Here is a 13,244-nt window from a genome sequence, read left to right as displayed (position 1 = left end):
TGGTGCCACCTGCACCTGCCTTTGTCTCTGTCCCTGCAGAGCCACCAGTTACTATGCTGCGCTTTCCCCAGGATATGGGCATCCCTGAGACAGGCTCAGCCACCTTTGAGTGTGAGCTGTCCCGGCCCCTGGCTGAGGTGAAATGGTACAAGGTGAGGGTGCTACCTCTAGCATTGCCCCCTCCTTTATCTTTCCTGGATCTCCCCTGAACTCCAAGAGCAGTGGCTTTCCTTCTGAAGAGCATGACTTGTGCAAGGGTGAGCCAGCTTTCTTGATCTATGGTGCCCAGCCCACATCTCCCCACCATGCCCTTAGCTAACCCTGAGAGCAGCACCCAGTCCTGTGCTCTCTTGCATTCTCCTTTTTGCTGCCTTGCTCAGCCCTGAACCAGCCTTTGCCCTCTGTGTTCCTGGCTGTTGTAGGATGGGGAGGAGATCCAGACGGGGCCCAATTGCCGCATGTATTCAGTGGGACGCCGGCGCCTCCTGCAGCTCAACCACTGCAGCCTTGAAGATGCGGGCGAGTACACGTGTGATGCAGGCAACTGCTGTGCCTCTGCCAAACTACGGGTCTTTGGTATGAATAGCCTGGGTTGGATATGAGATCAGAGCTCTGGGAAGAGGGCTGGGGGTGGGCCACACAAAGCCTCCTCTAACTTCACATTCTTGGGGGTCTGCCTGCTGCCCTCTGCCATATGCTGTAGTCTTGCCCTCCCACCTTCCGGGAAGCTGCTCCTTTGTGCTCTGGAGGTAGGCTCCTGATCAACTACACTGTGGTGGTGAGTCAGAGAGTCTTGTTCTTGAAGCTGGTACAGCTTGTACAGGAAGCTAGGCTTTGGATAAACATCCAATGCTGGGTTTAAAGGGAAATCTTTCTAACTTATGAGAGCATTTCAGCAATGGAAAAGTATGCCCAGGAGAGGAATGTACTTCCTTAAATGCTTTCAAGAAACCACTTGACAGCCTCGTATCAAGGTTGCTTTGAAAGTATAGGATATCCCTTCTTAGGACAGGGGACTGGGCTGGAAGTGAAATGACTCACTGGGTGGTGAGGCCTTCCAGCTCTGTGGTGAGGTGGTTAGAACACAAGTTGTGCAGGAAAGGCTGGAGGGGGGAAAACTCCATTCAGCTTCTCAAGATTTAAGCAGAGGCAAGGCTCAGCCTTGGAAGCTGTTTATAATAGAGCTGTGCACTGGATTCAGCCGAGGCCTGAGCCAAACGGGGCCTATTCAGAGGCATTTGGGCCTTGGCCAAGTAGGGCTGAGATAGCCCCACATCTCCATGGGTTGGGGTTGGCGGCCCAGAGTGATCCAGGGCTATTAGGGGATGGGGTGTCAGGCAGAAAGGAGAGGTAGGCATGCACAGGAAGAAGGAGGATGGGCGGGAAAGGCACCTCTTCACAGGAGAAAGTCGGTGCCTTTCCTACCCGACCACTCCTTCCCACTAGGCCTCCCCAGGCCCCACACGGTATCCAAGTCCCCTTGACAAGTGGCTTCCTGTGTGCAAAGAAGCCGCTGACAAAGAAGCAGGACCCAGCAGGGTGGAACTTTCCTGCTGATCAGCTGGTAAGCAGGAAGATTCATCCTGGCAATGCTGTTCCCTGTGTGCAGAGAAGCCGCTGGTGAAGAAGCAGTGTCTAGCACCGTGCCACCTGCCTGTTCTCAATGGGAGGGGGGGGAGAAGAGAAGGTGAAGCAGCATCTCCTTGTTCCCCTGCCACCCTCCTGACAATATTTTTAAACCCTATTCTGCGTTAAAATAGGGTTTAAAACCCATAGCTCATGAATGGCTTTGGGGATGGATCCGGGACAGGGTGAGTGGTCCCCTGGTCAGGACAAGGTGGATTGTCCCTCCTCGGGGCCCACAGATCATGGCCATGGGACAGATCAGGAGGGCTGTGCATAGCCCTAGTTTATAATGCCAGGATCTCTCTTGATAGATAAGAAAACATAATAAAGATGGGAATGTCTCTGGGCAAGTGCAGAATGCACTTCACCCTCACCACTGAGAAAGGACAGTCAGCCCTTATGCACATCTGGAATGAGGGAGAAGGACAGCCTTCCTCCCAGTTCAGCCAGTTTAATTTCAAGGCATTGCCTGAGCCCTGACTGGCACCATAGATTTTAGAAGTATGGTAGCTCCTGCCAGAAAAGGTAACAGCTGGAGGCATATAAATACAGATGATTTAAAAAGTCATCCCCTCAGGGAACCTCGTGAACTGTAGTTATATGATACAGAGGAGGACTAGGGGTCTCTAATGGAGAATTTCAGTCCATGTCACAAAACTACAGTTCCCAGGATTCTTTGGAGGAAGTCATGAACATTAAACTGATGTAAAACTAGTGTGTCTGTAGTGCAGTTATTTCTTAGGAGACTAGGAAACCCACTAATGGTATCTTAAGCCCATTAGGCACTTTGATCCTGGTAGAGGAGGACAGAGAAAGAGAATACTAAAGATGAATACTTCAAGTCACACAGGAGTAACCTGTGGTCCCCAGGCCAAATTAGGCCTGCCAGGGATCCTAATTTGGCCTGTGAGGCTGTTTGCCCCCAGCAACACCCACTGCCCCACACCAGACGTTTTATGATGTCAAGTGTGGGGCAGGTAAAGACACAGCTGTAAAGGAACAATTGGGAGCTTTAAAGTGTGCTCCTGATTGTTCCTCTGTAAGTGGACTTGCGTTCAGGACCTTTTAAATCTGATGCCAAATGCAAGCCCTCCTGGCATTGGTTCCACTCGGGAGCTCTCAACTGGGCTGGCTTTATTGATTCTAGGCATGTCTCTCTGGGGACTGCATTCCATAGTCGGTGGGACCACTGCTGAAAAGGCCCTTTTGCCTGTAGTCTTCCTCTGTGCTTCTGTTGGAGGGGCACACAGAGGAGGGTGTCTGATGATGTCCTAAGGATCCGGGCAGGTTCATACGAGGAAAAATGTTCCAGGGGGGCAGTGCTAAATGGAAGATCCTTATTCAGAGGCAGAATGCCACTGAATAACAGTTGCTGGAGAGCAGCAGTAAGAGAGGGCTATTGCCTTCACACCCTGCTCTTGGAGGCATTTGGTTGGCCACTGTGGGAAACAAAATCCATGACTAGATGGACTCTTGGCCTAATTCAGCTCTTTTTATCATCTTACAGAATGTGTTCACTGTTTGTCATCAGATCATGGAATTCATGGGAAAGGAGTTTAGCTCAGATGAAACCAGTCTGTTTGCTCCAGCAATGACCAGAGGGAAGCCAATGGTTAGGGTTAGAGAACGCTCAGATGCAGTGCTGTCTGTGGGCCCATGTGAGCCCATGTGACACCCAGTAGAAGGAACCTTGTTCCAGCTTCATGGCACTCTTCCTCTCTGTAGAACGCCAGGTTCAGATTGTGCGGGAGCTGGAGGATGTGCGAGTGCGAGAGAACGAGAATGCTGTCTTCGTGTGCGAGGTATCACTTGAGGAGGTGAAAGGCGAATGGTTCCGGAATGGGGAGAGAATCAAAGTTACCAGCACTGCGAAAATACGGCAGGAAGGTAACTGAACCCCTTCAACCTTATGATGGTACTGGGATGTGATTCCTTCTAACTTTGCCTAGTTTACACAGGGCCAAGGCAAGCAAGAACTGCAGCTGCTCAGGGACACTTGATGACAAGAGGATAAAGAGACAACGTCTGTATGGAGATATCACAATAAATTATAGTTTATTGTGATGGGAACAAGCTACTCCCTCCACCCTCTGTCCTCCTCAAGGGTGGCCTGAAGGAAGAGTTTTAAAGCTTTTTCTTCCAGTTTCAATTAACCAGTTTAACATGGCATCCAAACCCTAAACTATTTAATCTTAACCATGGTTTGTTTCAAACAAGCAAGCTTCACAGCCCATGGTTTGAAGTTGGCTTGTTTAAAAAAACAAACCATAGTTAAAATTCATTGTAATTTGTTGCACTGGAGGAGGAGAGAGGAACAGCGGGGGGCAGCGCACAAACCCAAAACTTGCCTAGGCTCATTCCTATCACAATAAGCTATCTATTAAACTATTATCTGAGCCCTCCTGGCAGATAAGGGTAAGAGAAAGACTGATGGCTTGATTCCATGTTCAGCATACTGAGAAGTACGGCTGTAATGCAAGTTGCAAAGCTAGGCTCACACCGTGGTTAAAGCACCCACTGTCACTGCTCGCACGGCACAGCACTCTCACGGTCACATCTGTCTTCACCCTGTGTTGGTCTCTCCCACAGGTCCTGTCCAGAACACCAACATAAGTGGTCTTTGGTCTATGTGAGGAAGTCATGTTAGCCCAAATCCAGCATCAGTGACATAATATCCCATCCCCTGGTGATGCCTGGAGGTTTGGCAGCCTTGCTAATAATAAAATAGCCTTGCTGTAGAGGGATATCCTCTTCACAGTTCAGAAGAAATGTGCAGTCTAGCACTGGAGAAAGATGATGCAGGAGAAGTGTGTGGAAAAAGTTGTTGCTCTGTGGCATTCAGAAAGTCTCAGATTGGATTCCAGGCACCTCCAAGTAGAGCTAGGAGAGAACCCTGTCTGAAACCTTGGATAGCCACTGCCAATCAGTGGATCAATACTAACCCAAATTGAGCTATGGTCTGACTCAACATAAGGCAACTTTTTTGAGTTCCTCCCTATGCATTTGTACAAGAGCATCTGTGTTCCATTGGTTTCAATGGCAGATTTAAGCACATGGATAACTCTCCCTTTGGAATACATGGAACATGTAGCTGGATTGTTCCCACTGTTTGTACAAAAAGGCTGTTTGAGCAATCAGTGGATTGGTTTCCAAAGTTCACATAATGCCTGGAGTATGGGAGCCTATGTCGCTTGTCACAGACATTGTCCAATCACCTGTGCAGTTGCAGTCCACAAAGTGCTAGTTGTTACGATAGATCTTTGGTGAGAAACTTCCAGCCCATTGGTCTAATTAGGTCTGCCTGGCCTTGAAGATTGGCCCACTAGGCTGTTTTGGGCAAATGATGCCCACCTTTCCCTGGCCTGACATCATATATGATCATATATGATGGCAGGCATGGGAAACTTCAAGTCATGGCTGAAAAGAAGAACTGGGAGAAAACTCAGAGTGCACTCTTGATTCTTCCTTTGCCCCCAGAAGTTGGCACTTGTTGAATTTGGTGCCTCTTTTTCTGTCACCCTGAACATTATTCCTTTGCAGCCACAGCTTGAATTCAAGGTGGCGTGAAATCAAACCAAAGGTGGAAAGGAAGAATCAGGAGCACTCTAAATTCTTTCCTTTGAAGTTCTACCACCTGATGTCATGATGACATCAGGTGACTGATAGGTCCCATCCATCAAAATGGTCCATGGGGGTGGGGAAGTTCAGGATCCAGCCTGCTGGCTAGACTCACTTCCCCACCCCTGCAGCAGATGAAGCGGGGGACAAGGAAGCGTTCCCCTAACATCTGAATCTTGTGGTTTAACAGCTGGGAAACTGCAACAGATGCTCTGCTTTGCCAAAAGATTTCCAGCTCCCAGGCAACAGTCATTTATGTCTTATGCAACTAGACATACACTTCTAGAAAGGCCTGGGCTAAGCAATCCTATACTTATCTTACGTTGAGCCTGGAGATGCACTGCTTTTATGTTGACAGAACAGCTACCAACAAATCTTATACCCACTCAGCCCAAGAGGTGAAGGGAAAAATACTAAAAAAGGATCAGAAAAATAAAATAAAAAAGCAACTGTGGGAAAATGACGGACATGTCCTCAGCATACCTGGAAACACCACAACGATCCACCAGGCAGGGTGTGTGCCAGTAATAATGTCCACATGACAGAGGAGCCAATGAACTCATGATGATCTAGGCATGCCACGGTCCAGCCTCTGCATCATCACACACAACCACGCCAGAGCATTCCTCCAGTGGCTTGGAACTAGAAGGGGGAAGGGGCAACATCACTCCACTCACCTTTAGCATGCATGCCTGATTCTTTTCTTATTTTTAAAATCTGTATAACAAATAAAGAGACTTAAGCAATTTATTCATAGTATCTGTACATTATCTAATGAAGGTATACACCCACATAAAAGATTCCAACTAACAATTGAATTCCCACAACAGATCATGGGTAAACAGTCTGTTTCAACAAGGATGCTTCTGTGAATATTTGAAGGCTTCTACAGTAATTCCTTGGCAGAAAGTTCTTTGACAAATTCCAGCTTGAGTTATTATTGAACAGTAGTCTTTCCAATATAGTTATATCAGATGCAATTCTTCAGACTTGCTGTGTCATCTGATCATCAACTGTGCTTCTATGAGACATATGAGCTGCTAGTCCTCACTCCACAAGTGCCATGTGGATGTATACTTGCATTAGGTAATATATTACAGATACCATTTGGATTATACTACTTGCATCTCTATAATTGGTATATAGATTATTATTGTGAGACTCTTAGAACATATATTTTTATTGTGTTGTTTTTTTAAAAGCAAACATGTCGAGCCAAAAGAGAGGGAATTTCTGGGACTTGAACCCACACTGCAAACATCACAGGACAACTTCCTAACCAGTAGGCTACAGCAGCACACAGCAGTTGGACACATCATGGGGCATTTGTCTGCCCCTAGACCTAGCATCCATTCATAGACACCAGGAACACAGGGGCTGCAAGAGGAGCCCTAGCTAAGTGGAACAGCTTGTGTTTTACAGGTTGGAGATTTCTGGTTTGAATCCAAGGGACAAGCCCCAAAACAAAGCATGGGGGGGGGAGGACCCTCTCATGCCCTGGCACATCTGAGCCAATCAGCAGGAATGCTGCATGGAAAAATAGCTTGGCCCTGTATTGGCCAAGCAATCATTTTGGCCTCTCCCTCTTGGCAACCCACGTGAGAATTCCTCCTCCCATGCTGTCTGATAGGCCAGCCTTGCCAGGTAGCATCTCATCAGAACTTGTAGACCCACTCCATCTCCCTCCTCATCCTGCCCTCTCTTCCTCCCCACCAATCCCAGTTCTCCCAGCTGGCTCCCTCCTACATCCTGGCAGCAACACCCATCCCACCTGTGCAACCTGAGACACCTGCTCCATCACAGTCTATGGTACCTCTGTGAGCAGAGAGGAGAGACCACTGCCCCTGAGCTCATCATGCTCCCTGCCCCTCCACTTTGTCCCACCCTGAGGCCAGCTGAAGCCAGAGCAAATTAAGGTGTGGGAAAGGGATTGCTATCCACCAGACCCTAGCAACAAAGACACAACACATGTGGCAGTGTCAAAGCATTTACTGACCAGCATTCAGGATGGAGTGGATCCTGAAAGGCAGGAATGGGGATCCTGGGGCCCTTTTGATGTTATTGGACTTCAGCTCCCACCATCTCTGACCACCGGGCATGCTGGCTACAGCTGATGGGAGTTGGGAGTGCAACAACATCTGCAAGGCCACAGGTTCCCAGCCTAGCTGAAAGGGAAATAGGCATGTGTGGGGTTGCCAACAAGTCACCCCAGCAGGGCTCCTGTGTCTTGGAGAGTGGCTTGACAGACAGCAAGGTAGTGGGTGCAGTGTCTCTTAAAGCCTCAGCTTCATCTTAGGAACACCTTCACCTGTTGCCTGTTTGTTGTAGAATATGCAAGAACAGAGGAACCTCCTGGAAAAAGTAGGTTTTCAACCACACAGAGGGATAGTTAGGAGCTTCCTGGTCATCAGTTCTGGTTATGAGATGGGCTTCCTTTCTCATCTGCATGGAATTAGGTGTGGGATAGATCCTTAACCTATTGGAGAACTGCATGTGGAGAGTAGAGGGAGACCCAGACAGACAGAAATGAGTAATAGGCAGCAACTGGAGCACATAGTCTCTGGGCCTGCATACACTTGTTTGTGAGGAGGTAAGAGAGTGGTGTCATCTGAGCACACAGGCTGTGCTCATACCTGTCTTTCTACCATTGGGGTAGAGATGGAGAGTGTATCAGCTGTAAGTATACTCACCCCTTCCCCTATGGGAGTAGCAGTGGACCTCTGTGTACAGGGATAGCTTGTTCTGCTTCATGCATCTGGGCTGTGATCTGAAAGTGAAGTCCTTAATTTGCCCCAGTTGCCCAGACAGTTGTGACCAGAGGCTGTAATCAGTTTGGAAAGAATTTAAAATATGTAAGCTGAAGTCTAGTGGATGCATTTCAGTTTGTGAAAGATTTAAGCATAAATAATATTAAAGAGAAATTAAAAGCACATTATACATTAATGAATCTTGGGAAGGGTAAATATAAGGAACAGTGTATAGAGGTACAGTAAAATACAATGATTACACAAGGAAACAAAATAGAATATAAATATGCAATCTGAAGCCACCAAGTGGAATAGCTATCCTATGCCAAAATTACAGCATGTTGTGTTGTGATTAATTAAAATTTATCGTTGACACTTAGAAACATAGGAAGCTGCCTTATAGCGGGTCAGACCATTAGCCCATCTGGTTCAGCATTGCCTACACTGATTGGCAGCACCTCTCCAGGGTTTCAAGCAGGAGTCTCTCCCAGCCCTACCTGGAGATGGTGGGGATTGACCCTGGGACCTTCTGCATGCATGGCAGCTGCTTTGCCATGGAGTGAGGGTCCATCCAAACTTAACTCTGTTTAGACAGAAGAAAAATATTGAAGCATCAGATAAAATGATTATTACAAACAAAAATTATAGTATGTAAAACCAGTGATAATTTTAATTGTTATTCAATTCTACTTTGATATACCGCCTAGAACTCCCACCAGTTCAAACTAGTTAAAAGTTTGCTATATTTTATCCTCTAAATATTAGGAAAAGATAAGAGAAGTATAGCTACCCAATCCAAGCAGGAGCTCAAAGGAACTGTTTCTGTAAGTTCAGGTGAGAGCTGAAAGATGAATTCAGGATCCAGTGGGTAGGATCCAGAAGAATACAAAGAGAGGGAAAAGGTTGCAAAATAAAATGGTGAAGTTTAAACCTCGCCAGGGAATAAGCAAAAATAAAATAAGAGAACTGTATGTATAAAAACTACAAAAGTTAAATCTGTTCAAAATTGTTTATGAGCCAGAGATCCAGCCCCAAAGGGCTAGTATAGAGAAAAACAAACGGCTTCCAAATTGAAGAAGGGATAGTTTCAAAGCAAGGCAAACTGATCTCCAAAGGCTCCAGAACAAGCAAAGATCTATTAGCAAACCTGGAGCTAAGCAAAACAAAATAAAATTAAGCAAAGAAGAAGTTGGCTCTAGCACCGAGTACAGTCACTTTAATCCTCCTGTTGATATCCCCCCCCAAATGCATTACCCTCTGATATTTTTTTATTTTTCTCTCACCTCACTTTTTCTTGCAAAAATTCAGTTCTGTATTGGTAAATGACAGGTCCAGGGGCAGACATCTGCAGTAGCCTTTTTCCATTCTTTTATGGGACTGATGTATTCCCAGGCCTTATCGGGGTACAGGGAGACTCATGAAGGTCGTCCAGCGCTGCTAGACACATGAAGTAACAAATCATCTTCATGCTGGTGTATTGTGTTAGCTTGACTAAGGCTTTGTAAGCAGTTTTGCTCCCCACATTCCAGAGTCCAAGCAAAGAGAGATACATTAAGCCATAAGCCAGTTTCTTGGCTAAATATCTATTCCATTCCACTGCATAGCTCTCCGGGGCAATAACCTGCACCATGTATGCAGATTCCCTCCAAAAGTGAGCTGAGTAACACGATCCTCTAATTCTATAAGGCAAAAGTGCTCGCAAGTGTTTAGCTAGCAGTTGCAATGGTTGGAATGGAGTGCCTGGCCTTTGCTAATAGACAGCTTACCTGAAAGTGAGCTGAGCAACTCTGCCTGCATGGAGGATTCTGCTCTCCCCTATTGGGGGGATGGGGATGGGGGCAGGGGAAGAGTGTTAGAACAAGACAGTTCAGACAAGACATACGACAGTGGAAGTGGGTGGGAGACAATTGCAGGACTTATTCATTACAGGAGGTGTCCCCCCTTCTCTTGCTTACCTGTGTGAGGTGTGCCTGGAATCCTGAGGCAAGGTACCTGTTAGGGTTCTTGGAAGGTTAAGGTTATCTATGTATGCAAGTTACCATGTGTGCTCAGGAGACAAACTTGTTGCAAAGTGTTCCCTTTTAGTGCAAAGTGCTCTTTCTCCATAGGGCAAGGCTGGGGAACCTCCAGCTTCCAGGCCAATCATGACCCCCTGAAGGGGTCCAGTTTGGCCCATGAGGCCATTCTCACCAAACCACACCCACACACAGCCAATATGTACAATGCCTGTACTTCCAACTGTGACCATCCCAACAACCCTGTCTTCCCTGGGCCTGGCAGCAAAACCCCATGTCGCCCTCAGAATGTTGACATCTCTCATGTCTTCAACAGGAACCCGGCACTTCCTGCTTCTGTGCTGTGTCCATCCTGAGGATACAGGCCAAGTCCGCTTTGTGGCTAAGGCAGTTGCTTCTGAAGCCCGCCTGGAAGTGGAGGGTAAGGAAACTACTTCACAGTCAGCCTTGGTTTTCAGCTATGGTGTGAAAATGGGAAGAGATTGCAGGCAAAAATGGACTAATTGATCATTGCAGGAGAGATGGTTGATTTACCCAATGCATGTTATGGGTTCTCATTGTTTTGACAGATGAAAATGTATGTTGCTTGTTGTACTATTTATAGAGACAAATTTGCATTACACAAAGTTATAAGCATGATCTCGACCCAGCAAATTGTACGATACTGCCTGTTATCTCTTTTCCTTTTTTCAAGCTACGTACTTTGCAATATAAACAGAATAAAAAACTGTAAAAATGAAAAAAAAAGGGTTAGGTTTAGAAGTTGTGGGGAGAAAGTGTGTACATGTGATGTGGGAACACTGGCTAAACAGGCTTGTGTCTGGGAAGATTTGTGTCTGTGTGCATGTGTGAGTCAGTATCAATTTAAGGGAACACTTTCTAGACAAAGCGCATCTGTGCTTGAGTGGAGGAGCACATGTTAGGGAGCTAGAATGACAGGGTTGCATGTTAGGCAGGATTGCACATTAGGCAGTCTTCTATGTATGTATATATATGTGCTGGAAGATAGAAGTTGGTGTGGCAGACACAGGATGTGCCTATGTGGGGTTTGAGGCTCAATCCCTAGCCAGTTAGGAACTCCTCAGAGGTTCCCTTTCATTCTCCCCTTCTCTGGCAAGACCAGAACTTGTGTATGTGTCTGCTCCTTCCACAGCATTGCCCATCCGCATTTTGAAGCCGCTACGGGACAAGACTGTTCTAGCACGGCATAAAGCCACACTAGAATGCACGGTGTCTCAGTCTCGTGGACCTGTGCGCTGGTTCCGTGGTGACACAGAGATCTTTGCTGGCCAGAAGTACGAAATCTGCAACTTGGACTGTTACCGAACCCTCGTTATCCACTGTGTTGAGCCTGCAGATGAGGGCCTGTATACCTGTGATGCACTGGATGACCGCTCCACGGCCCGCCTGCTAGTGGAGGGTAAAGGGAAACACATGAATGCCATGAAAAACTACAGGGAGGGGAGATGGGTTGGTCCATTAGGGTGTGGGCAGACAAAGCTGTAGAGAACTGATAAGTCATGAAGTTGTTTAGCTGCAGTGGGTGGAAGGGAGAATGAATGAAAAGGCAGAGAACTGCAGAGGGACCAGCTGCTTTTGTGTGCCATGTGGGAAACAAATGCTGTTCTCTGCCCTTGCAGCTGAAGCGATCCTGGTGGTGCGAGCCCTGCGGAATGTAGACGTGGTGGCCCCCTCTGAGGCCCAGTTCGAGTGTGAAATATCTGCTCCTCCAGCGTGCACCCCCCGGTGGAGTCTCAATGGAGAGGACTTACAGCCTGGCTCACAAGTGCTAATGGAGAGTGTGGGATGCATCCATAGGCTGAGGCTCTGCCAGACAACACCTAGTATGAGCGGGATGGTGAAAGTTACTATTGGGAATGCCCGCTCCAAAGCCCATCTCACAGTCCGAGGTACATGTGCCTGGCAGCCAAGTTGGCCAGTGGCAGAGAAGAAATTGAAGGGCAGTGGGTGAGTGGGATGGTCTCCAGAACATGAAAAGGCAAGCAAATTCCTATCCCAAAGTGCTTCAGGGTGAATGGGACAAATCCTGGTCCTGTAGAACTATGTGAGAAATGGGCCAGCTGTTGTGCATGGTCTGGAATGCTGCTGTAGACCCAGCTGGGTTAAGGGAGAGGATACACTGGTGTTGGGTTACAGAATGAGGAAGAGAAGGGCTGTGCCCTTGTTTCAACAAGAGGCTGTATAAACCAGGGATTGCCATAGCAGTGCCCTCTAGTTGTTGGACCAACTTCCATCAGCCCTGATTCCTGACCATGCTGGCAATGGCTGATGGAGCATATGGAGGGCCATAGGTTTCCTATCCCTGGTTTAGCCAATATCATTGAGGGAAGGAGAGTGGTTGAACTGTGCCTCTGCCTTGATAGTATTTCTCCCTAATGCCTTCTCTCCACAGAGCACTAGTATCAGTAAGGTCCTGAATGCAAAAGAGCAATGGCTGAGTGTGGAAAGCCCAAGGACACCGGGGAAGGTGGAGACAGCATGTTTGACAATTGCATGGACAGTAAGAAGAATGGGCACACAGACAAACAATTCCTCTTCCTGTCTCCCTCTTCTGCATGACAAGGGAAACGGGTTCTGCTTTCATTAAATGCTCTTGATTCTCAATTTTTATTTTTTTATCCTGGTGCTCTTCAGTAGGTGAGATGGCTCTGCTGGGCAAGATGTATCATGTCCATCAGTTGCCTAGACCAATGGGAAGTGGTGAGGCACTGGAGCTGTGTAACCTGTGCCTCTCTGCACTTCTTAGAGCCCCCCAGTTTAAGGCTTCCTAACTGCATGGTCAGCTCCCCTTGCAGGATCTGGAAAACACAGAATAGTAGGTGGGTGTGATGTCATGGTATGTGCCTGTTGTTCCTTTCTTCTCTCAGTTCCCTGTCCCATAAGAGGGACTGAGAGAGCATGAGGTTTCCTGAAAGAGGGGGAAGAACCTCATGCTAGGGAACATATTCTGTGTAGTACACATATGTGTCTGCATATGTATTTCTGTGCCTCAACTCGTTTGGAAAACCTGAAGTCTGACAAGAGGGAGGAGTGGCTGTGGGCTCTGAAGAGAAGCCACAGATGGGAAGCATGAAGTGGTGATCTGGGGTGCTTAATGTTTACATCCCTGCCCTAGAGCAGCCTTCCCCAAACAGGTGCCTTCCAGATGTTTTGGACTACAACCCTCATCAGTCTTAGCCACCACAGTACAGGGAAAAGCCCAGTGGCAGAGCATGTG

At 47.4% G+C, this 13,244-nt stretch overlaps 1 protein-coding gene across 5 annotated transcripts in view; it reads left to right on the top strand.

Annotated features, from left to right (window-relative positions):
* OBSL1 (obscurin like cytoskeletal adaptor 1) overlaps nucleotides 1–12,886 on the top strand; it is a 77,833-nt gene extending 64,947 nt beyond the window's left edge. For 2 of the 5 annotated variants that reach the window (XM_061609413.1, XM_061609410.1), the window contains 7 exons: nucleotides 40–152; nucleotides 423–576; nucleotides 3,352–3,513; nucleotides 10,323–10,427; nucleotides 11,160–11,426; nucleotides 11,647–11,916; nucleotides 12,420–12,884. In XM_061609413.1, coding sequence (XP_061465397.1) covers nucleotides 40–152; nucleotides 423–576; nucleotides 3,352–3,513; nucleotides 10,323–10,427; nucleotides 11,160–11,426; nucleotides 11,647–11,916; nucleotides 12,420–12,427 — 1,079 coding nt within the window. In that variant the 3' untranslated portion in view covers nucleotides 12,428–12,884. Of the gene's footprint in view, nucleotides 1–39; nucleotides 153–422; nucleotides 577–3,351; nucleotides 3,514–10,322; nucleotides 10,428–11,159; nucleotides 11,427–11,646; nucleotides 11,917–12,419 lie in introns of all 5 variants that reach the window. The other 3 variants (XM_061609412.1, XM_061609414.1, XM_061609411.1) reach the window with 3 other exon arrangements.
* The last annotated feature ends 358 nt before the right edge of the window (nucleotides 12,887–13,244 follow it).

This window comes from Rhineura floridana, chromosome 2, assembly GCF_030035675.1.
Source record: "Rhineura floridana isolate rRhiFlo1 chromosome 2, rRhiFlo1.hap2, whole genome shotgun sequence".
Classification (NCBI taxonomy): domain Eukaryota; kingdom Metazoa; phylum Chordata; class Lepidosauria; order Squamata; family Rhineuridae; genus Rhineura; species Rhineura floridana.
This window is presented reverse-complemented; position numbering and strand designations above follow the sequence as displayed.